Raw genomic sequence first — 26,786 nt, 5'->3', positions numbered from 1 at the left:
AGGCTGATATAGAACAGTATGCTCGTGTGTGGCTCACTAGATGTAAATGTATAGCGTACATAAGCCGTTGCAGGCTGATATAGAACAGAATGCTGCTGTGTGTGCTCACTAGATGTAAATGTATAGCGTACATAAGCCGTTGCAGGCTGATATAGAACAGTATGCTCGTGTGTGCTCACTAGATGTAAATGTATAGCGTACATAAGTCGTTGCACGGCTGATATAGAACAGTATGCTGTTCTGTGTGCTCACTAGATGTAAATGTATAGCGTACATAAGCCGTTGCAGGCTGATATAGAACAGTATGCTCGTGTGTGCTCACTAGATGTAAATGTATAGCGTACATAAGCCGTTGCAGGCTGATATAGAACAGTATGCTCGTGTGTGCTCACTAGATGTAAATGTATAGCGTACATAAGCCGTTGCAGGCTGATATAGAACAGTATGCTGTTGTGTGTGCTCACTAGATGTAAATGTATAGCGTACATAAGCCGTTGCAGGCTGATATAGAACAGTATGCTGTTGTGTGTGCTCACTAGATGTAAATGTATAGCGTACATAAGCCGTTGCAGGCTGATATAGAACAGTATGCTGTTGTGTGTGCTCACTAGATGTAAATGTATAGCGTACATAAGCCGTTGCAGGCTGATATAGAACAGTATGCTGTTGTGTGTGCTCACTAGATGTAAATGTATAGCGTACATAAGCCGTTGCAGGCTGATATAGAACAGTATGCTCGTGTGTGCTCACTAGATGTAAATGTATAGCGAACATAAGCCGTTGCAGGCTGATATAGAACAGTATGCTCGTGTGTGCTCACTAGATGTAAATGTATAGCGTACATAAGCCGTTGCAGGCTGATATAGAACAGTATGCTGTTGTGTGTGCTCACTAGATGTAAATGTATAGCGTACATAAGCCGTTGCAGGCTGATATAGAACAGTATGCTCGTGTGTGCTCACTAGATGTAAATGTATAGCGTACATAAGCCGTTTGCAGGCTGATATAGAACAGTATGCTGTTGTGTGTGCTCACTAGATGTAAATGTATAGCGTACATAAGCCGTTGCAGGCTGATATAGAACAGTATGCTCATGTGCTCACTAGATGTAAATGTATAGCGTACATAAGCCGTTGCAGGCTGATATAGAACAGTATGCTCGTGTGTGCTCACTAGATGTAAATGTATAGCGTACATAAGTCGTTGCAGGCTGATATAGAACAGTATGCTGTTGTGTGTGCTCACTAGATGTAAATGTATAGCGTACATAAGCCGTTGCAGGCTGATATAGAACAGTATGCTCGTGTGTGCTCACTAGATGTAAATGTATAGCGTACATAAGCCGTTGCAGGCTGATATAGAACAGTATGCTGTTGTGTGTGCTCACTAGATGTAAATGTATAGCGTACATAAGTCGTTTCAGGCTGATATAGAACAGTATGCTCGTGTGTGCTCACTAGATGTAAATGTTATAGCGTACATAAGCCGTTGCAGGCTGATATAGAACAGTATGCTCGTGTGTGTGCTCACTAGATGTAAATGTATAGCGTACATAAGCCGTTGCAGGCTGATATAGAACAGTATGCTCGTGTGTGCTCACTAGATGTAAATGTATAGCGTACATAAGCCGTTGCAGGCTGATATAGAACAGTATGCTCGTGTGTGCTCACTAGATGTAAATGTATAGCGTACATAAGTCGTTGCAGGCTGATATAGAACAGTATGCTGTTGTGTGTGCTCACTAGATGTAAATGTATAGCGTACATAAGCCGTTGCAGGCTGATATAGAACAGTATGCTCGTGTGTGCTCACTAGATGTAAATGTATAGCGTACATAAGCCGTTGCAGGCTGATATAGAACAGTATGCTCGTGTGTGTGCTCACTAGATGTAAATGTATAGCGTACATAAGCCGTTGCAGGCTGATATAGAACAGTATGCTGTGTGTGCTCACTAGATGTAAAATGTATAGCGTACATAAGCCGTTGCAGGCTGATATAGAACAGTATGCTCGTGTGTGCTCACTAGATGTAAATGTATAGCGTACATAAGCCGTTGCAGGCTGATATAGAACAGTATGCTGTTGTGTGTGCTCACTAGATGTAAATGTATAGCGTACATAAGTCCGTTGCAGGCTGATATAGAACAGTATGCTCGTGTGTGCTCACTAGATGTAAATGTATAGCGTACATAAGCCGTTGCAGGGCTGATATAGAACAGTATGCTGTGTGTGTGCTCACTAGATGTAAATGTATAGCGTACATTAAGCCGTTGCAGGCTGATATAGAACAGTATGCTCGTGTGTGCTCACTAGATGTAAATGTATAGCGTACATAAGCCGTTGCAGGCTGATATAGAACAGTATGCTCGTTGTGTGTGCTCACTAGATGTAAATGTATAGCGTACATAAGCCGTTGCAGGCTGATATAGAACAGTATGCTCGTTGGTGTGCTCACTAGATGTAAATGTATAGCGTACATAAGCCGTTGCAGGCTGATATAGAACAGTATGCTCGTGTGTGCTCACTAGATGTAAATGTATAGCGTACATAAGCCGTTGCAGGCTGATATAGAACAGTATGCTCGTGTGTGCTCACTAGATGTAAATGTATAGCGTACATAAGCCGTTGCAGGCTGATATAGAACAGTATGCTCGTTGTGTGCTCACTAGATGTAAATGTATAGCGTACATAAGCCGTTGCAGGCTGATATAGAACAGTATGCTCGTGTGTGTGCTCACTAGATGTAAATGTATAGCGTACATAAGCCGTTGCAGGCTGATATAGAACAGTATGCTGTTTGTGTGCTCACTAGATGTAAATGTATAGCGTACATAAGCCGTTGCAGGCTGATATAGAACAGTATGCTCGTGTGTGCTCACTAGATGTAAATGTATAGCGTACATAAGCCGTTGCAGGCTGATATAGAACAGTATGCTCGTGTGTGCTCACTAGATGTAAATGTATAGCGTACATAAGCCGTTGCAGGCTGATATAGAACAGTATACTCGTGTGTGCTCACTAGATGTAAATGTATAGCGTACATAAGCCGTTGCAGGCTGATATAGAACAGTATGCTCGTGTGTGTGCTCACTAGATGTAAATGTATAGCGTACATAAGCCGTTGCAGGCTGATATAGAACAGTATGCTCGTGTGGTGCTCACTAGATGTAAATGTATAGCGTACATAAGCCGTTGCAGGCTGATATAGAACAGTATGCTCGTGTGTGCTCACTAGATGTAAATGTATAGCGTACATAAGCCGTTGCAGGCTGATATAGAACAGTATGCTCGTGTGTGCTCACTAGATGTAAATGTATAGCGTACATAAGCCGTTGCAGGCTGATATAGAACAGTATGCTCGTGTGTGCTCACTAGATGTAAATGTATAGCGTACATAAGCCGTTGCAGGCTGATATAGAACAGTATGCTGTTGTGTGTGCTCACTAGATGTAAATGTATAGCGTACATAAGCCGTTGCAGGCTGATATAGAACAGTATGCTCGTGTGTGCTCACTAGATGTAAATGTATAGCGTACATAAGTCGTTGCAGGCTTATATAGAACAGTATGCTGTTGTGTGTGCTCACTAGATGTAAATGTATAGCGTACATAAGCCGTTGCAGGCTGATATAGAACAGTATGCTCGTGTGTGCTCACTAGATGTAAATGTATAGCGTACATAAGCCGTTGCAGGCTGATATAGAACAGTATGCTGTTGTGTGTGCTCACTAGATGTAAATGTATAGCGTACATAAGCCGTTGCAGGCTGATATAGAACAGTATGCTCGTGTGTGTGCTCACTAGATGTAAATGTATAGCGTACATAAGCCGTTGCAGGCTGATATAGAACAGTATGCTCGTGTGTGCTCACTAGATGTAAATGTATAGCGTACATAAGTCGTTGCAGGCTGATATAGAACAGTATGCTCGTGTGTGCTCTCTAGATGTAAATCTATAGCGTACATAAGCCGTTGCAGGCTGATATAGAACAGTATGCTCGTGTGTGCTCACTAGATGTAAATGTATAGCGTACATAAGTCGTTGCAGGCTGATATAGAACAGTATGCTCGTGTGTGTGCTCACTAGATGTAAATGTATAGCGTACATAAGTCGTTGCAGGCTGATATAGAACAGTATGCTCGTGTGTGTGCTCACTAGACGTAAATGTATAGCGTACATAAGTCGTTGCAGGCTGATATAGAACAGTATGCTCGTGTGTGTGCTCACTAGATGTAAATGTATAGCGTACATAAGTCGTTGCAGGCTGATATAGAACAGTATGCTGTTGTGTGTGCTCACTAGATGTAAATGTATAGCGTACATAAGCCGTTGCAGGCTGATATAGAACAGTATGCTCGTGTGTGCTCACTAGATGTAAATGTATAGCGTACATAAGTCGTTGCAGGCTGATATAGAACAGTATGCTCGTGTGTGTGCTCACTAGATGTAAATGTATAGCGTACATAAGCCGTTGCAGGCTGATATAGAACAGTATGCTCGTGTGTGCTCACTAGATGTAAATGTATAGCGTACATAAGCCGTTGCAGGCTGATATAGAACAGTATGCTCGTGTGTGCTCACTAGATGTAAATGTATAGCGTACATAAGCCGTTGCAGGCTGATATAGAACAGTATGCTCGTGTGTGCTCACTAGATGTAAATGTATAGCGTACATAAGCCGTTGCAGGCTGATATAGAACAGTATGCTGTTGTGTGTGCTCACTAGATGTAAATGTATAGCGTACATAAGCCGTTGCAGGCTGATATAGAACAGTATGCTCGTGTGTGCTCACTAGATGTAAATGTATAGCGTACATAAGCCGTTGCAGGCTGATATAGAACAGTATGCTCGTGTGTGCTCACTAGATGTAAATGTATAGCGTACATAAGTCGTTGCAGGCTGATATAGAACAGTATGCTCGTGTGTGCTCACTAGATGTAAATGTATAGCGTACATAAGCCGTTGCAGGCTGATATAGAACAGTATGCTCGTGTGTGCTCACTAGATGTAAATGTATAGCGTACATAAGTCGTTGCAGGCTGATATAGAACAGTATGCTGTTGTGTGTGCTCACTAGATGTAAATGTATAGCGTACATAAGCCGTTGCAGGCTGATATAGAACAGTATGCTCGTGTGTGCTCACTAGATGTAAATGTATAGCGTACATAAGTCGTTGCAGGCTGATATAGAACAGTATGCTGTTGTGTGTGCTCACTAGATGTAAATGTATAGCGTACATAAGCCGTTGCAGGCTGATATAGAACAGTATGCTCGTGTGTGCTCACTAGATGTAAATGTATAGCGTACATAAGTCGTTGCAGGCTGATATAGAACAGTATGCTGTTGTGTGTGCTCACTAGATGTAAATGTATAGCGTACATAAGCCGTTGCAGGCTGATATAGAACAGTATGCTCGTGTGTGCTCACTAGATGTAAATGTATAGCGTACATAAGCCGTTGCAGGCTGATATAGAACAGTATGCTGTTGTGTGTGCTCACTAGATGTAAATGTATAGCGTACATAAGCCGTTGCAGGCTGATATAGAACAGTATGCTCGTGTGTGCTCACTAGATGTAAATGTATAGCGTACATAAGCCGTTGCAGGCTGATATAGAACAGTATGCTGTTGTGTGTGCTCACTAGATGTAAATGTATAGCGTACATAAGCCGTTGCAGGCTGATATAGAACAGTATGCTCGTGTGTGCTCACTAGATGTAAATGTATAGCGTACATAAGCCGTTGCAGGCTGATATAGAACAGTATGCTCGTGTGAGCTCACTAGATGTAAATGTATAGCGTACATAAGTCGTTGCAGGCTGATATAGAACAGTATGCTCGTGTGTGCTCACTAGATGTAAATGTATAGCGTACATAAGCCGTTGCAGGCTGATATAGAACAGTATGCTCGTGTGTGCTCACTAGATGTAAATGTATAGCGTACATAAGCCGTTGCAGGCTGATATAGAACAGTATGCTGTTGTGTGTGCTCACTAGATGTAAATGTATAGCGTACATAAGTTGTTGCTGATATAGAACAGTATGCCCGTGTGTGCTCACTAGATGTAAATATATAGCGTACATAAGCCGTTGCAGGCTAATATAGAACAGTATGCTCGTGTGTGCTCACTAGATGTAAATGTATAGCGTACATAAGTCGTTGCAGGCTGATATAGAACAGTATGCTGTTGTGTGTGCTCACTAGATGTAAATGTATAGCGTACATAAGCCGTTGCAGGCTGATATAGAACAGTATGCTCGTGTGTGCTCACTAGATGTAAATGTATAGCGTACATAAGTCGTTGCAGGCTGATATAGAACAGTATGCTCGTGTGTGCTCACTAGATGTAAATGTATAGCGTACATAAGCCGTTGCAGGCTGATATAGAACAGTATGCTGTTGTGTGTGCTCACTAGATGTAAATGTATAGCGTACATAAGCCGTTGCAGGCTGATATAGAACAGTATGCTCGTGTGTGCTCACTAGATGTAAATGTATAGCGTACATAAGCCGTTGCAGGCTGATATAGAACAGTATGCTGTTGTGTGTGCTCACTAGATGTAAATGTATAGCGTACATGAGTCGTTGCAGGCTGATATAGAACAGTATGCTCGTGTGTGCTCACTAGATGTAAATGTATAGCGTACATAAGTCGTTGCAGGCTGATATAGAACAGTATGCTCGTGTGTGCTCACTAGATGTAAATGTATAGCGTACATAAGCCGTTGCAGGCTGATATAGAACAGTATGCTCGTGTGTGTGCTCACTAGATGTAAATGTATAGCGTACATAAGCCGTTGCAGGCTGATATAGAACAGTATGCTCGTGTGTGTGCTCACTAGATGTAAATGTATAGCGTACATAAGCCGTTGCAGGCTGATATAGAACAGTATGCTCGTGTGAGCTCACTAGATGTAAATGTATAGCGTACATAAGTCGTTGCAGGCTGATATAGAACAGTATGCTGTTGTGTGTGCTCACTAGATGTAAATGTATAGCGTACATAAGCCGTTGCAGGCTGATATAGAACAGTATGCTCGTGTGAGCTCACTAGATGTAAATGTATAGCGTACATAAGTCGTTGCAGGCTGATATAGAACAGTATGCTGTTGTGTGCTCACTAGATGTAAATGTATAGCGTACATAAGCCGTTGCAGGCTGATATAGAACAGTATGCTCGTGTGTGCTCACTAGATGTAAATGTATAGCGTACATAAGCCGTTGCAGGCTGATATAGAACAGTATGCTGTTGTGTGTGTGCTCACTAGATGTAAATGTATAGCGTACATAAGCCGTTGCAGGCTGATATAGAACAGTATGCTGTTGTGTGTGCTCACTAGATGTAAATGTATAGCGTACATAAGCCGTTGCAGGCTGATATAGAACAGTATGCTCGTGTGTGCTCACTAGATGTAAATGTATAGCGTACATAAGCCGTTGCAGGCTGATATAGAACAGTATGCTGTTGTGTGTGCTCACTAGATGTAAATGTATAGCGTACATAAGCCGTTGCAGGCTGATATAGAACAGTATGCTGTTGTGTGTGCTCACTAGATGTAAATGTATAGCGTACATAAGCCGTTGCAGGCTGATATAGAACAGTATGCTCGTGTGTGCTCACTAGATGTAAATGTATAGCGTACATAAGCCGTTACAGGCTGATATAGAACAGTATGCTCGTGTGTGCTCACTAGATGTAAATGTATAGCGTACATAAGCCGTTGCAGGCTGATATAGAACAGTATGCTCGTGTGTGCTCACTAGATGTAAATGTATAGCGTACATAAGCCGTTGCAGGCTGATATAGAACAGTATGCTGTTGTGTGTGCTCACTAGATGTAAATGTATAGCGTACATAAGCCGTTACAGGCTGATATAGAACAGTATGCTCGTGTGTGTGCTCACTAGATGTAAATGTATAGCGTACATAAGCCGTTGCAGGCTGATATAGAACAGTATGCTCGTGTGTGTGCTCACTAGATGTAAATGTATAGCGTACATAAGCCGTTGCAGGCTGATATAGAACAGTATGCTCGTGTGTGCTCACTAGATGTAAATGTATAGCGTACATAAGCCGTTGCAGGCTGATATGGAACAGTATGCTCGTGTGTGCTCACTAGATGTAAATGTATAGCGTACATAAGCCGTTGCAGGCTGATATAGAACAGTATGCTGTTGTGTGTGTGCTCACTAGATGTAAATGTATAGCGTACATAAGCCGTTGCAGGCTGATATAGAACAGTATGCTCGTGTGAGCTCACTAGATGTAAATGTATAGCGTACATAAGCCGTTGCAGGCTGATATAGAACAGTATGCTCGTGTGTGCTCACTAGATGTAAATGTATAGCGTACATAAGCCGTTGCAGGCTGATATAGAACAGTATGCTCGTGTGTGCTCACTAGATGTAAATGTATAGCGTACATAAGCCGTTGCAGGCTGATATAGAACAGTATGCTCGTGTGTGCTCACTAGATGTAAATGTATAGCGTACATAAGCCGTTGCAGGCTGATATAGAACAGTATGCTGTGTGTGTGTGCTCACTAGATGTAAATGTATAGCGTACATAAGCCGTTGCAGGCTGATATAGAACAGTATGCTCGTGTGTGCTCACTAGATGTAAATGTATAGCGTACATAAGTCGTTGCAGGCTGATATAGAACAGTATGCTCGTGTGTGCTCACTAGATGTAAATGTATAGCGTACATAAGCCGTTGCAGGCTGATATAGAACAGTATGCTCGTGTGTGCTCACTAGATGTAAATGTATAGCGTACATAAGCCGTTGCAGGCTGATATAGAACAGTATGCTCGTGTGTGCTCACTAGATGTAAATGTATAGCGTACATAAGCCGTTGCAGGCTGATATAGAACAGTATGCTCGTGTGTGTGCTCACTAGATGTAAATGTATACCGTACATAAGTCGTTGCAGGCTGATATAGAACAGTATGCTCGTGTGTGCTCACTAGATGTAAATGTATAGCGTACATAAGCCGTTGCAGGCTGATATAGAACAGTATGCTCGTGTGTGCTCACTAGATGTAAATGTATAGCGTACATAAGCCGTTGCAGGCTGATATAGAACAGTATGCTGTTGTGTGTGCTCACTAGATGTAAATGTATAGCGTACATAAGCCGTTGCAGGCTGATATAGAACAGTATGCTGTTGTGTGTGCTCACTAGATGTAAATGTATATCGTACATAAGCCGTTGCAGGCTGATATAGAACAGTATGCTCGTGTGTGCTCACTAGATGTAAATGTATAGCGTACATAAGTCGTTGCAGGCTGATATAGAACAGTATACTGTTGTGTGCTCACTAGATGTAAATGTATAGCGTACATAAGCCGTTGCAGGCTGATATAGAACAGTATGCTGTTGTGTGTGTGCTCACTAGATGTAAATGTATAGCGTACATAAGCCGTTGCAGGCTGATATAGAACAGTATGCTCGTGTGAGCTCACTAGATGTAAATGTATAGCGTACATAAGCCGTTGCAGGCTGATATAGAACAGTATGCTCGTGTGTGCTCACTAGATGTAAATGTATAGCGTACATAAGCCGTTGCAGGCTGATATAGAACAGTATGCTCGTGTGTGCTCACTAGATGTAAATGTATAGCGTACATAAGCCGTTGCAGGCTGATATAGAACAGTATGCTCGTGTGTGCTCACTAGATGTAAATGTATAGCGTACATAAGCCGTTGCAGGCTGATATAGAACAGTATGCTGTTGTGTGTGTGCTCACTAGATGTAAATGTATAGCGTACATAAGCCGTTGCAGGCTGATATAGAACAGTATGCTCGTGTGTGCTCACTAGATGTAAATGTATAGCGTACATAAGTCGTTGCAGGCTGATATAGAACAGTATGCTCGTGTGTGCTCACTAGATGTAAATGTATAGCGTACATAAGCCGTTGCAGGCTGATATAGAACAGTATGCTCGTGTGTGCTCACTAGATGTAAATGTATAGCGTACATAAGCCGTTGCAGGCTGATATAGAACAGTATGCTCGTGTGTGCTCACTAGATGTAAATGTATAGCGTACATAAGCCGTTGCAGGCTGATATAGAACAGTATGCTCGTGTGTGTGCTCACTAGATGTAAATGTATACCGTACATAAGTCGTTGCAGGCTGATATAGAACAGTATGCTCGTGTGTGCTCACTAGATGTAAATGTATAGCGTACATAAGCCGTTGCAGGCTGATATAGAACAGTATGCTCGTGTGTGCTCACTAGATGTAAATGTATAGCGTACATAAGCCGTTGCAGGCTGATATAGAACAGTATGCTGTTGTGTGTGCTCACTAGATGTAAATGTATAGCGTACATAAGCCGTTGCAGGCTGATATAGAACAGTATGCTGTTGTGTGTGCTCACTAGATGTAAATGTATATCGTACATAAGCCGTTGCAGGCTGATATAGAACAGTATGCTCGTGTGTGCTCACTAGATGTAAATGTATAGCGTACATAAGTCGTTGCAGGCTGATATAGAACAGTATACTCGTGTGTGCTCACTAGATGTAAATGTATATCGTACATAAGCCGTTGCAGGCTGATATAGAACAGTATGCTCGTGTGTGCTCACTAGATGTAAATGTATAGCGTACATAAGTCGTTGCAGGCTGATATAGAACAGTATGCTCGTGTGTGCTCACTAGATGTAAATGTATAGCGTACATAAGCCGTTGCAGGCTGATATAGAACAGTATGCTCGTGTGTGCTCACTAGATGTAAATGTATAGCGTACATAAGTCGTTGCAGGCTGATATAGAACAGTATGCTCGTGTGTGCTCACTAGATGTAAATGTATAGCGTACATAAGTCGTTGCAGGCTGATATAGAACAGTATGCTCGTGTGTGCTCACTAGATGTAAATGTATAGCGTACATAAGCCGTTGCAGGCTGATATAGAACAGTATGCTCGTGTGTGCTCACTAGATGTAAATGTATAGCGTACATAAGCCGTTGCAGGCTGATATAGAACAATATGCTGTTGTGTGTGCTCACTAGATGTAAATGTATAGCGTACATAAGCCGTTGCAGGCTGATATAGAACAGTATGCTCGTGTGTGCTCACTAGATGTAAATGTATAGCGTACATAAGCCGTTGCAGGCTGATATAGAACAGTATGCTCGTGTGTGTGCTCACTAGATGTAAATGTATAGCGTACATAAGCCGTTGCAGGCTGATATAGAACAGTATGCTCGTGTGTGCTCACTAGATGTAAATGTATAGCGTACATAAGTCGTTGCAGGCTGATATAGAACAGTATACTCGTGTGTGCTCACTAGATGTAAATGTATAGCGTACATAAGCCGTTGCAGGCTGATATAGAACAGTATGCTGTTGTGTGTGCTCACTAGATGTAAATGTATAGCGTACATAAGCCGTTGCAGGCTGATATAGAACAGTATGCTCGTGTGTGCTCACTAGATGTAAATGTATAGCGTACATAAGCCGTTGCAGGCTGATATAGAACAGTATGCTGTTGTGTGTGCTCACTAGATGTAAATGTATAGCGTACATAAGCCGTTGCAGGCTGATATAGAACAGTATGCTTGTGTGTGCTCACTAGATGTAAATGTATAGCGTACATAAGCCGTTGCAGGCTGATATAGAACAGTATGCTGTTGTGTGTGCTCACTAGATGTAAATGTATAGCGTACATAAGCCGTTGCAGGCTGATATAGAACAGTATGCTCGTGTGTGCTCACTAGATGTAAATGTATAGCGTACATAAGCCGTTGCAGGCTGATATAGAACAGTATGCTGTTGTGTGTGCTCACTAGATGTAAATGTATAGCGTACATAAGTCGTTGCAGGCTGATATAGAACAGTATGCTGTTGTGTGTGCTCACTATATGTAAATGTATAGCGTACATAAGCCGTTGCAGGCTGATATAGAACAGTATGCTTCTATTAGGTAATAGCTTAAGATTTAAATACCTAGAGTGACCACTGGCCTGACCAGGTTTCCTTGCTCCTTAACCTACTGTAAACACTATTATTATTTCCTTACAACAACTGGGGACCTCCCACCCTTCCAACACAGAGACCATTGGTACTTTACAATAAGGCAGAGCGGAACATTTATTCTATGGATTGAGCATTGCGCAATACAGGTACATTTATTACCTCTACAGGGGCAGCAGCTTCAGTTCTTAATACACCTACAAGTAATAGAACCTCTCGCCTATAGCTCAGGATTTAACATGTGGTATAATACTGCTGTTCTACAATAGTTTACAAGGCAAGTGTCAGTTGCTTCTCAGAGTTAAAGCTTGTTTCTTATATTAGCAAAGCAATAATAAAAAACTGAGGTTTTACATTGGAATCCAAGAGTGGTCCCTTTCTTTGTTTACCCCCCTCTTAGATGTTCAGTCTCCCTGTGCTCAGAGGGGTAAAAAAGTGACCCCATCACCAGCTAGAGGGCTCTAATATGACTTAAATATAGTTAAACAATGCGATGCAATGTATGATGACAGCTCCATTATTATCAGTCCTGAAGAGAGGCCTAACATTTATACCCACCCCGATTTTGAACAAGCTCGAAGCTATTAAGGATGCACATTTGTTAACTCAAAAGATTTTACTAAAAAAATACTTCTGTAATTCAGAGGATGGGTCATTGGATAATGCTGATATGGCTGCTATAGATGACCTAATTGCCCTGTTAAGAGAAGCTTGTGGGAAAAGTATAGAGCAAGAAGACAATAGTTGGCGACATATTCTCAAAACCAAGTCCCGTTTTGTACCCCCTAATAGTACATCCTTTAATGCCCTGACCTTTCTTAACCTGGTATGTAACAATATTTTGTCAATTACAGTTAATAAAAATAAGACGGAGGAAAATCTATAGAGGGAGGAAAACAACGCTTTGAAAGAATTACAACAGTGTACTGATGTTCAAATTACAAAAAGCAATAAGGGAGGGAATATTATAATTTGGCCAAACCATATGTACCAAAAGGAGGCCAAACAACAACTTAACAACACAAATAACTATAAAGGTCTTCTAGGAATTCCACTGAAATGTTTTCGATAAATTAATTTGCTCAGCATTGGCTAAAGGGATTATAGATCAAAAAGAATTTGGATTTCTGGAGGTTAAACAACCAAGGGTGGCCACATTTTATTTGCTGCCCAAAAATACATAAAAATATATAAAATCCACCAGGGAGGCCAATTGTGTCTGGCATTGGGTCCTTGACAGAAAAGGCCAGCAAATACGTAGATGCCAGACTTAGACATATAGTAGAGTCCCTTCCATCTAATACTAGGGATACAGTGCACATACTTAATAAATTGAGAGAGATTGATATTAATTCAGAAACAATCCTAGTAACTTGTGATGTGGGGTCTCTCTACAAAAGTATACAGACACAATGGGGTTGTAAAGCAATATTGCACTTCTTATCAAAAGAAACCAACATGACCAATGAAATGAAGGAATTTTTGGTGAAACTACTGGAGTTTGTCTTAACTCACAATTTCTTTGTTTTTGATGACAGGTTTTATCTGCAAGTATGTGGTACGGCTATGGGCACATCATGAGCCCCTACATACGCAAACATATATCTGGGCTGGTGGGAGGAGACGGTGGCGTTTCATGAATCACTGAGAAACCTAACTAAGTATATATCCCACTGGTCCAGATATATAGACAATATATTATTTGTGTGGAATGGCCCCGAAAACCTCCTTTAAGAATTCATAAAGGTGCTCAATGTGAACCCCTTTGGGTTATATTTAACAACTAGAATAGAAAAGGTGGAATTTTTGGACCTTATTATTAGAAGGGTTGATAACCATTTAGAAACAGACGCATATAGAAAACCAACAGCTACAAATAATAAACTCCATGCTAGCAGCCACCACCATCCCTCCACAATTAGAGGATTACCGGTGGGTGAATATTTGCGTCTGAGATGAAATTGTAGTACCATTGACACTTTTAAGACAGCAGCATTTGATCTGAGGTATAGACTCTTGAAAAGAGGCTATTCGAAAAAATCCCTCGCCAAAACTTATAATAGAGCATTACAAAGAGACAGAAAAGTTACTCACTGCCAAGGTCAAAAATCAAACTAACCCCCTTAGGGGTTTAGAAAAGTTAAGACCAGGAATTAGAGGAGGTGAAACTGAACAGAGACTTTTAAAAATGGAGACTAAATGGGTCTTTAATATTAACTCAGTCATGCCCCATGGTATGAACAAGAACAACAACTATTGATGATAATAGATCTAACGTGAAGTAGGTTACACCAAAGCTAAATCATATACCCTCTAAGAGGGATTTAATGTGTCACATTGATAGTAGTAATGGTTATAACCGTACTGGAAACTGTATATCAGTAGTGATTTAAATTCCCTGCACACTGTAAAAGGGTATCGATACGGTGTAACCGATATATAAGTCACTGACTAATTTACACCATACAGTAATGGAGGACGAGATGGGAGACGTTACAGCCCTTCTGTTCCACACTGTGATTTGAGTGTATGTCCCTTTAACTAGTTCAGCATGACTAATTCCTAGCCCCTAGTGGTGGGGAATTATGAGGCGATGTATTAGAGTAGATATATTTAAGATGTTTTATTTGTATGCAGTGACATATACTTAGCAATATGACTATCATTTAAATACATATGGTTTATATGCCCGTCAGACGTAAAAGTTAAAATAGGTAAACTAATTATATCCTTTTTGTTCTTCAGTTGATATTTTTCAATATATAACGATGTGTAGCTCCGTATTGGTATATTGTAGCTAACAATAGGTACTCTCGCGTGCACGGTTAACATGTTTGTGACCATACAGCACATGAGTTGTAAAGACACAGCCATTATACATCGTTATTTAATAATAACACTAGATCCACAAGGTATGGATATATTTATTTCTCTTTGAATAAGAGGTTACTGAAATAAATTAAGCTGTATCATGACATTATAGTACACCTACTACATAACTAATTATTTCTATTCGCCCTCTTTTTGAATGAAACTTTGCATTGGTCATCTCATATTGTCTGTCTATATATAATGTGCTGTTTGTACACATAGTGTGGAGGGGTTCCTGACACTATTTCCTGTTCGTTTAGATAAGAACAGCGGAGCGTTTCAATATAGGCAATTGTTTATGTTTACAGACACACATCCTATCAGCTGCTACTACTGCCTACGACACAGCATGCCGGTATTACCACATTGGTCTATTAGGAATGTGTTGGTTGATTGCTATCGCTACCATTGGTTTCTGAATGGGTGTGACATTTTAAACCATTTCCCATTGGCTATGTGGAAATATATTCGCGTTTAAAAGGCGATAATCCACTAAGCTTCGGCTTGTTCATTTCTAGTAATTACAACATTAGGAAAGGCCAGGTAACAGAGGAAACGCGTTTGTTGCCACTTTGTACCATGTGAGTCACTTCTGCCACCTGAAGCCCACGCTTCCAGTAATCGGTCAAGAAACAGGGGAGTGACCAACGGTTTTTACTGGGAGTGGGTGTAATGTTATGCGGTCAGTGCTTCTCTCTTTTTTTATTAATTATACGATTAAAGTTTATGTTTACGTTGCTTACTTTAGTAATAGAAATTAGTGCTATTCGAGTCCCTTACTTCTTCTCACTTTGTAATTTTGGTGGGAGCTGTCCCACATCTTTGGGGAGGAAAACCCCTTCAGAAAAGAAATATTGTGATATAGGCGCTTCATAGATGATTTCTTCATTTGGAGGGGCTCTGAGGACGATCTGAAGAGATTCGTCTCAGGCCTGAACATTAATGAAGCTGGTATAAGCTTTACATCTGAGTCCCACAGGGCAGTGGTCAACTTTCTTGATTTGACATTGAAAGGGATCCCAAACAAACATGTTGAGACTGAAGTCTTCCGTAAACCCATCTTAGGAAACTCTCTCCTTCATGCCTTTAGTTGCCATCCACAGATAGTCTTCAGAGGTGTGGCTAGGGGTCAGTTCATACGCCAGAAAATAAATTGTACCAATGAGGTTAACTATGAAAAACAGGCGGATGACCTGACAGCGAGATTAAGAGAGAGAGTGAGAGTGAGAGGTTATAATATGGCCACCATACTTACAGAAAGGAGAGCAGACAGGGCCAGACTTCTAAGTGGGAACAAGAAACAACAAAATAACCCCCCAAGTGAAAACAGACGAAAAGACTGTATTCATGACTGAATACTCGCAAAAATATCCCAAAATTTGCATGATAGTTAGGAAACACTTTACATTACTCCAGCTGATGATGGGCTCCAAACCACAGTGGAGAAAGGGATTAAGTTTGCTTATAAGAGGGGTAAAACGGTAGGCAATAGAGTGGCCCCAACGAGATTAAAAACAAAGGTGGAGGATAACTCCTCTTGGCTAAGATTCAATGGAATTTACCGTTGCAACTACACAGCTTGTGTAGCTTGTGCTAAAGCCAATCTGGGTGACAGTTTTAGCTCCTCAGTCACAGAGGAAAAATTCTATATTAACCTATGTTTAAATTGTCGCTCTACTTACATTATATACTTAATTTCTTGTACTCAATGTGAACTCCAATATGTTGGTCTTATTACCAGAGAAGCAAGGGTCATGAGTAAGGAACACTTTGCAGATATTAGAGCAAGTACTATCACCACACCACTTAGCAAACATTTTTCACAATTTCATGATAAGGATGTGAGGAGTATTAGGTAGAACATAATAGAGAAGGTCCTACCAGTCAACAAAGGGGGTAACAGGGCTAGGAAACTAGCAGAAAGGGAGGCATACTGGATATTTAGGTTAAAGACAAGGATACCAGGAAGCCTCAACTCCGAATTTGACCTCATTAATTTATGATGAACAAAAGTGGAGGTCCTTTGAGACTGAAGGGATATAAGATATAAAAAATGTATTAACCTAACTCAGTAAGATAGTCCATAACTCGCTTTTAGGCGGGTCTTTAAGAACTGGACATTATATGAACCCACATTCTTTTTATCATTATTATTAGTTTTATCAATGGCTAGTGTTCGTTTCACATTATTTGTAGTTGTTTTATGATTGGTACATTCTAATAGAGTACCCATCCTAGGGTAGCTTATTCTACACTTCAAATGAACTCATGGGTACACTTAGGATTTTCAGGATGAGGGAATTATAGTCAATTGCAGGAAACTATTTTCCCTCATTACCCTCAATATTTGTACCTATGTGGTTCCTACAGTAATCCCTACATTTTAAAAGGAGTATTAGCAATTGAGAATGGGAAACATAGTGAATTTTCTCTGCTGTAGCAGTACTTTCAAAACTGCAGTTGAGTGCTGAAGATTACCCTGAATTTTTCCCACTCTTTAAGTCTACTAGTACTTTGGCGGTCCTCATGACACATCTGCAGTTTTAAAATGTGCCTATGGAAGTGACATAATATAAAGGGTCTAGAGCCGATATTAGTGCATTTTAGCTCTGTAGACCATATACAATAAAGAATCACATATATTTTTAATTGGTGCCTTTACTTCAGCACCATTGAGAGGAGGGACTTTGTTCACAAAAGGTATCCGATTGGTCAGAATTAATAGGAGGTGTGTACGTTCTTACCAATAGGAACGTGGGGATTGATTTTAAGTAAACCACAGTAAATTGTTTTATCTAAGGCTTGCAGTGCGGCGTTATGCCGAAACATGTCAGCCTGTGTTGCTCTAAATACCTAAAATCTCAGTTCTTATCCGAGGGTTATATGTTTACCCTTTTGTTTTAATGTTATGCCAATAAAGTTACTTGTTTTATGCTAAACCCGGTGCTCCTAACTTTCTCTTTGCTACACCCATATGTACTAACAAACCCATATGCACACACGCACACTAACACACCCATATGCGCATTCACACACTAACAACTATATGCACACACTAACACACTCGTATGCACACACTCACACTAACACACCCATATGCACACACTCACATTCACACACCCATATGCACATTCACACACTAACAACTATATGCACACACTAACAACTATATGCACACACTAACAACTATATGCACACACTAACACACCCGTATGCACACACTCACACACCCATATGCACACACTCACACACCCATATGCACACACTCACACACCCATATGCACACACTCACACACTAACTATATGCACACACTAACACACCCATATGCACACACTCACACACCCGTATGCACACACTCACACACCCGTATGCACACACTCACACACCCGTATGCACACACTCACACACCCGTATGCACACACTCACACACCCGTATGCACACACTCACACACCCGTATGCACACACTCACACTAACACACCCATATGCGCATTCACACAATAACAACTATATGCACACACTAACACACCCGTATGCTCACACTCACACACCCATATGCACTACACACTAACACACCCATATGCACACACTCACAACTATATGCGCACACACTCACACACCCGTATGCACACACTCACACTAACACACCCATATGCACACACTCACACACCCATATGCACACACTCACACTAACACACCCATATGCGCATTCACACACTAACACACCCGTATGCACACACTCACACACCCGTATGCACACACTCACACACCCGTATGCACACACTCACACACCCGTATGCACACACTCACACACCCGTATGCACACACTCACACACCCGTATGCACACACTCACACACCCGTATGCACACACGCACACATATGCACACACTCACACTAACACACCCATATGCGCATTCACACACTAACAACTATATGCACACACTAACACACCCATAGGCACACACTCACACTAACACACCCATATGCGCACACTCACACAACTATATGCACACAATAACACACCCAAAATGCACACACACAACTATATGCATACACCCTTATGCACACAATCACACACACACACATATGCACACTCACACAACACACCAAATGCGCACACTCCCACAAGTATATGCACACAACACACCAAATGTGCACACTCAAACACATCCTTTTGCACACAATTGCACACACCGATATGCGCACACTCACAAAACTATATGCACACAATAACACACCCAAATGCGCACACTCACAACTATATGCACACACCCTTATGCACACAATCACACACATATGCACACTCACACAACACACCAAATGCGCACACTCACACAACTATATGCACACAAACACATCCTTATGCACACAATTACACACCCAAATGTGCACACTCACAACTATATGTACACACAAACACATCCTTATGCACACAATTACACACACCGATATGAACACACTCACACAACTATATGCACACGATAACACACCCAAATGCGCACACTCACACTAACACAACTATATGCACACACAAACACAAATATATGCTCACACACAACCATATGCACACACCAATACAAACACATACTAACATGCTAACACACTCACTGCACGCAGAGGGGGTACAAACACATTCCGTTACTTATCTCAATTGATATAGACTATTTTTGTTTCTGGTCATATATTTATTGTGAAAGCAGATGATTCTTACCTCAGCCACATGGATAGGGGTGGAGTGGCAATTGTCCAGGCGCACCCCGTGGAAGTGCTTGGCAGTGATTTCAGTGTACTTCCTCATGTAATCCCAGAGGTAAGGGCAGTCAGATGGTTTATCGCCATACCTGAGTTTCACACTGTCCCCCCAGCAGATCAGTTCCCGTCGCAAGTAGACATTGGACTCTGGTAGGAGGCAGAGATGTAACTGTGACTAATGCTACATGGGACGGATATCTTCCATAAACAAACACATAGTAAAGTGAGAACTGTAGCTGTAATCAGGGTCCAAAAGTATTTATGCTACATTTAATATTATATATTAACAGCAGATTTTCACCTCATCTGACCATTGATCAACACATATTAAAGAACCAGTAAACACTGTAGATTTGCATAATGAACAAATTCATGATAAAAAAGTCTGAACTCCAAGTGAGTAGTAGATTGTTTCTTTCCAATGGCACGGAGAGTCCACTAATCCCTTCATTACTGTTGGTAATTCAACTTCTGGCCACCAGGAGGAGGCAAAGACACCTCAGCAAAGCTTAAGTATCCCTCCCACTTCCCAAACTCCCCAGTCATTCTTTGCCTCCGTAACAAGGAGAAAACGAAGATAGTGCTCTGAAGAATAATGAATTGAAGCCATTTTTATGGGTAGTTAGCCTTTCAAGATAGGACTGGGGTAATGCTGTGTCCATGTAATCCTTTTTAGTAAGAGTATTGGTAGCTGTTAGCTGTTGGAGGTTGCAGGGAGGCTTCTCTGTTCTCTCTTCAGCAATCTATGCTAACCTCCATCTGGCAACCAGTGTTAGTTACATTACTTTCCTTCTTCTTTAGGTCCCTGTCAGAAGGCTGGATGAAGCTGGCAGACCTGGAAGTGCTGTGACGGTTCCACAGCAAAGGCCCTGGAGGGCAAGTCCTTTATTTTATTCCTTTCCCTTGGACAGAAAGGGGGACTTATATTGGGTGTGTCAGGGTTTTTTCCCTGATCTGTTTGCCATGTGCTGTTGGCAGCAATTTTACTCACCTCTCTTGCTGACTTTGGTGCATACTTTGTGTTGCTGCTCATTTCCTGCACTTCCTTTTATTGCCAGACTGGTATACATCATCCGTGTGAGACAGGATGCAGTCTCAGAATTGTGATGTCATCACTTATTATTGAAAGGGCCTCTGTTTAGTATGCTTTGCACTTGCATTGTCTCAGACCTGTTTGTGAGAGCTCCTGTGTATTACCTGGCTGTCTGACGTCCCTACTGGTTCCCGATTCCTGGCTTGTTCCTGACTCTGCTGTTCTCCTTGTTCCTGATTCCAGCTCGTCTGACTATTCGCTTTGGCTCCTGACTCGGCTCGTCTGACTACCAGTTCTGGTTTTGATTCCTGGCTTGTTATTTGACTTGTGGACTTTTATTATTTTTTGCTATTAATAAAGGTGTGATTATTTTTGCACTTCTTGTCTCAGTCTGATTCCTAGCACCCTGACAGGGTGTCCATCTGGCACCTCTTTGCCCTGATAGAGGGTCTGGGTTCACTTTAGTTATATCCATTAATCGGGATATCATGTTGTGAGCGGCCTGGAGTAAGCAAGAACCTCTTTATTAATGGGGGTGCTTCATGTACTGTTTAACGCAATTGGCCCTGGTGTTTGAGGACCAAGTTTTGACTAATGTACTTGGTTGGACACAGTTCTGGTCCAGGGGTTCCCTGTGAACTAACAGATTTATTTTAATTTTTACAATCCGTCTCAGGCTGCATTATTGAGCTGTTCTGCAGAGATTATATCTTACAGGATGCAGGACCGGATCATTAGTAAAGTAATTTTGGCGCACTTTTTAGAAATTAGCGTTCCATTACTTATGTGAATAGGGCATTCAGATATTTGGAGGAATTTCAGCATCAGTATTTGCGGTTCGAGAAAGGCTGTTTTTTCCTCCCCCGCCTTACGGTCGGAGTGAATGTTGACAGAGAGCAGTACTGGGTTATAAATTTTATACGGCTGAACTAGTAATTGCCGTTTTTTGAGAACAAAGATTCTGGAGTATATTGAGCCCCTTGTTTGTATTGTTGGCTCACTACCAGTCACTCCGGATTGAGCCAGGGTTCCACGTGGCGGCGGGTGGTGAGCTCCTGCCGTATACCATTTTGGTGGAACTGCCGCGCTCGATTTCAGATCCTTTTCTCTGTAAAGGACCGGTGTACTATCAGAAGAGTGAATTTATCAGACTAGCAAACGGAAGTGACATTCCGTCAGCTGTCTGATCAGAATTACACAGCGCACGTCTGCTTCATTTCAGAATAGCATTCCAATAGCACAACGTCACAGCTCATCAGATGCTTGGACTGTGGCGGTCACGCACACTAACAGCCATCAGATTGTTGCACACTTGTAACAGCGAAATACTAACACGGTTACAAACGCTTTTATATATATTAATTAAACCTGCCACAAACTGCAGCTACTATGTTCGCTCTTCTGATAGAACACTGGCTGACCTTCCAAATATAATAGAGGCTCCCTGTTATCAGACTAGTCATCTGATCCGGAAGTCGCGGTTAAGGATAGTTATCTTAATTACTTCTTACAACTGAGTATGCTAAGGTTAGTCGTGGAATATGGATGTTTTAATTCTGTCTTGTGTCTGACATATTTCTCTTTAGAGTGTCCTGTACCTCTCGACTCAGACTAGACACCTTTTTGTGTCGGTGGGACACAAGTGTCAGAGAGTATTCCCTGTCATTGCGATGATCTTTCCTGTTTTTGAGACTAACTTATGTCTTGGAGGTAATTTTCTGCAGCATAATCCATCAGCCCTGAATGCCACTCCCTTTAAGCATAATCTGAGATGGACTGCAAATAGGAGAATGCATCTTTATAGTAAATGTAATTCTACATGGTTTTTTTTTTGCAGGATTAGCACGCCTGACTGGAAAGCAGTTTTCCTTTTATACCACAGGTCTACATGACTTAGGTAACAGTTTTCACTAGTGATCTCAAGCCTAGAATTGTTTTCACTTTCAGCTGCTGGGAGCAAATCTATCAGATTCTTTCTCCAGTTAGTTCAGAAGGGTTTGGCTCGTTCCCTAGGATCTGTATTAGGATACCGGGGACTCCTTTGGAGGTAGCCAGGAAGCGAAAAATCTCTGTGGCTTCTTACCTGGATTTTAGCTGTTCAGGCTCCTTCTTTCCTTTGACATGACTCAATCATTTGTCTCTTCTTCGAGGCGTCGAGTGGTTCAGAAGTCTGGTCTAGAGTTTTCTGGTACCCAATTCCAGAGTTTGCTTTTCTGGGGACAATCAGATTCGATTTCCACAAAAATATCCTGTTGGATCTATTACAATCCAATCGTCTTGTCTCTTTTCCATATTCCGCACGCTCTTCAGTGGTGCCATGCCGGGGTGTTGCTTGTCTGATGGTGGGTACCATGGACATTAGTCTTTTGGTTGCTTTTGTTTGCGACCTCTACATCTATATTATGCTCAGCCTATAATCTGGTCATCTGTTCTAGGGCACGTGTTTCTGGAGACCCTTTTGGGAAGATTGTACCTATAAATGACAGCCTTCCAGGCTGGGGTGCAGTCTAGGGTTCACAGAGAAGCTTAAGGACCTTGATCTACGGAGAAATCAGTTCTCCCTATTTCCATTTTAGAGCTGAGGGCCATCTTCAATGTCCTATGGCGTGACCTCATCTTCATTCTCGGTGGTTGCGCCCGGTTTCTCTGATCATATAGGATAGAATATAGTCTGTGGACTATAGCAGTCATCAGGGAGAAACAAGGAGTTTCCTGGCTATGAAGGACATCTCTCACATCCTTCAATAGGCAGAATCCCACATTTGCCATTTCAGGCACTCTTTTACCGTTGGGGAAACTGTCTTTCTGAGCAGACAGACGTTCCATCCAGGGGAGTGAGCTCTTCTTTCTGGTTTGTTCTCCGAAATTTCCCTTAAGTGGAGTGTTCCTGAGATAGTCCTCTGGGCTTCTCGTCTCAATACCAAGCTGCCCTGATTCGGATCAAGTTTTTTTATGCAAACTATTTGTAATTAATTAGCGCTTTTAGGATATGCACAGATCTCAACCTGTTTTATGTCCTTTTAAATGTTAATCTTGGAAAGTTTTGTTTTTGTTGGCTATTTCTCTATTTCTTCTGCTCGTAGTTTTTCAGAATTATATGCCTTACAGTGCGAGTTTCTTTTATCTTATTTTCCTTGCGGATAAGGCTGTTCTTCGTACCAAATTGTGTTTTCTTCCCGGGGGGACCTCAATATTAATCAGGAGATTGTGGTTCCTTCCTTTTGTCCTAATCCTTCCTCTAAGAAAGAACGTTAAACAATCTGGATGTGGTACGTGTCTTACAAGCTACCAAGGTTTTTCAAAAATCCTCCTCATTGTTTGTAGGGTTCGCCGGCAGGCGTAAGGGCCACAAAAGCCACTGCAACTACTCTTTCTTTTTGGAATATCATTTGTTTGGCCTATGAGGAAGCGGGTCAGCAGGCTCGAGAGGATTACGGCTCACTCTACCCGTGAAGTCTCTTCTTCCTGAGCTTTTAAGAATGAAGCTTCAGAGGGGCTAATTTGTAAGGCGGCTACTTGGTCCTCTTTGCATACCTTTTTAAAATTTTACAAGTTTGATGTTTTTGCCTCAGCTGAGGTTTCTTTTAGGAGAAAGGTTCTTCAAGTGGTGGTGCCTTCAGTTTAGGTCCGCCTGTCTTTCTTTTCCCACCCTGTCCATTCCATGTCCTCTCTGGCTTGGTTATTGGTTTGCCAACAGTAATGCATGGATTTGTGGACTCTCCATGCCAATGCAAAGAAAACAAAATGTATGCTTACCTGATACATTTCTTTCTTTCCTAGCATGGAGAGTCCACGACCCGCCCTAGTCCATTAGTTAGGCAGTGTTTATTTTATTACCTTCAGGAACTCCTATACCCCAAGTGTTTCTTCCTTTTTTCCTTATTCCCTTGGCTGAATGACTGGGGGAGTATAGGAAGTGGGAGGGATACTTAAGCTCTGGCTGGGGAGTCTTTGCCTCCTGGTGGCCAAGAGTTAATTTCCCAACAGTAATGAATGGATTTGTGGACTCTCCCTGCCAGGAAAGACATAAATGTATCAAATAAGAATACATTTTGTTTTTCTGACAATTTCCACTCCCCTTGTATCATGTGACAGCCACCAGCCAATCACAAATGCATATATGTATATTCTGTGCATTCTTGCACATGCTCAGTAGGAGCTAGTGACTCAGAAAGTGTAAATATAAAAAGACTCTGCACATTTTGTTAATGGAAGTTAATTGCAAAGTTGTTTAAAAATGCTGCTCTATCTGAATCACGAAAGTTTAATTTTGACTCGAGTGTCCCTTTAAATAATAATATACAAAACATGAAAAAATTGTATATAAAAAAATTATATTATCTGAATAAGTAGATACAGTCGCTATAAATAATATCTGAATAAGTAGATAGTCGCTATAAATAATATTATCTGAATAAGTAGATAAAGTCGCTATAAATAATATTATCTGAATAAGTAGATACAGTTGCTATAAATAATATTATCTGAATAAGTAGATACAGTCGGTATAAATAATATCTGAATAAGTAGATAAAGTCGCTATAAATAATATTATCTGAATAAGTAGATACAGTCGCTATAAATAATATTATCTGAATAAGTAGATACAGTCGCTATAAATAATATTATCTGAATAAGTAGATACAGTCGCTATAAATAATATTATCTGAATAAGTAGATACAGTCGCTATAAATAATATTATCTGAATAAGTAGATACAGTCGCTATAAATAATATTATCTGAATAAGTAGATACAGTCGCTATAAATAATATTATCTGAATAAGTAGATAAAGTCGCTATAAATAATATTATCTGAATAAGTAGATACAGTCGCTATAAATAATATTATCTGAATAAGCAGATACAGTCGCTATAAATAATATTATCTGAATAAGCAGATACAGTCGCTATAAATAATATTATCTGAATAAGTAGATAGTCGCTATAAATAATATTATCTGAATAAGCAGATACAGTCGCTATAAATAATATTATCTGAATAAGCAGATACAGTCGCTATAAATAATATTATCTGAATAAGTAGATACAGTCGCTATAAATAATATTATCTGAATAAGTAGATACAGTCACTATAAATAATATTATCTGAATAAGCAGATACAGTCGCTATAAATAATATTATCTGAATAAGCAGATACAGTCGCTATAAATAATATTATCTGAATAAGCAGATACAGTCGCTATAAATAATATTATCTGAATAAGCAGATACAGTCGCTATAAATAATATTATCTGAATAAGCAGATACAGTCGCTATAAATAATATTATCTGAATAAGCAGATACAGTCGCTATAAATAATATTATCTGAATAAGTAGATACAGTTGCTATAAATAATTTTATCTGAATAAGCAGATAGTCACTATAAATAATATTATCTGAATAAGTAGATAGAGTCGCTATAAATAATATCTGAATAAGTAGATACAGTCGCTATAAATAATATTATCTGAATAAGTAGATACAGTCGCTATAAATAATATTATCTGAATAAGTAGATACAGTCGCTATAAATAATATCTGAATAAGCAGATACAGTCGCTATAAATAATATCTGAATAAGTGGATACAGTCGCTATAAATAATATTATCTGAATAAGTAGATACAGTCGCTATAAATAATATTATCTGAATAAGTAGATACAGTCGCTATAAATAATATTATCTGAATAAGTAGATACAGTCGCTATAAATAATATCTGAATAAGTAGATACAGTCGCTATAAATAATATTATCTGAATAAGTAGATACAGTCGCTATAAATAATATCTGAATAAGTGGATACAATCGCTATAAATAATATTATCTGAATAAGTAGATACAGTCGCTATAAATAATATTATCTGAATAAGTAAATACAGTCACTATAAATAATATTAATGAATAAGTAGATACAGTCGCTATAAATAATATTATCTGAATAAGTAGATACAGTCACTATAAATAATATTATCTGAATAAGTAAATACAGTCACTATAAATAATATTAATGAATAAGTAGATACAGTCGCTATAAATAATATTATCTGAATAAGTAGATACAGTCACTGTAAATAATATTATCTGAATAAGTAGATACAGTCGCTATAAATAATATTATCTGAATAAGTAGATACAGTC

General features: G+C 40.4%; 1 protein-coding gene and 1 long non-coding RNA gene across 3 annotated transcripts in view; both read right to left on the bottom strand.

The window, feature by feature from the left end:
- The window catches only part of AGL (amylo-alpha-1, 6-glucosidase, 4-alpha-glucanotransferase), a 397,512-nt gene that overhangs the window by 274,759 nt on the left and 95,967 nt on the right, over positions 1-26,786 (bottom strand). For both annotated transcript variants that reach the window (XM_053693718.1, XM_053693717.1), the window contains exon 10: positions 19,568-19,755. In XM_053693718.1, the coding sequence (XP_053549693.1) occupies positions 19,568-19,755 (188 nt within the window). The remainder of the gene's footprint in view (positions 1-19,567; positions 19,756-26,786) is intronic.
- Positions 14,174-19,561, bottom strand: LOC128641151 (uncharacterized). The gene is made up of 2 exons (XR_008399445.1): positions 18,177-19,561; positions 14,174-17,897 (listed from the first exon to the last, which is right to left on the bottom strand). It is a non-coding gene; the product is annotated as an uncharacterized LOC128641151 (long non-coding RNA).

The sequence above is a fragment of the Bombina bombina genome, chromosome 10 (assembly GCF_027579735.1).
Source record: "Bombina bombina isolate aBomBom1 chromosome 10, aBomBom1.pri, whole genome shotgun sequence".
NCBI classification, from domain to species: domain Eukaryota; kingdom Metazoa; phylum Chordata; class Amphibia; order Anura; family Bombinatoridae; genus Bombina; species Bombina bombina.
This window is presented reverse-complemented; position numbering and strand designations above follow the sequence as displayed.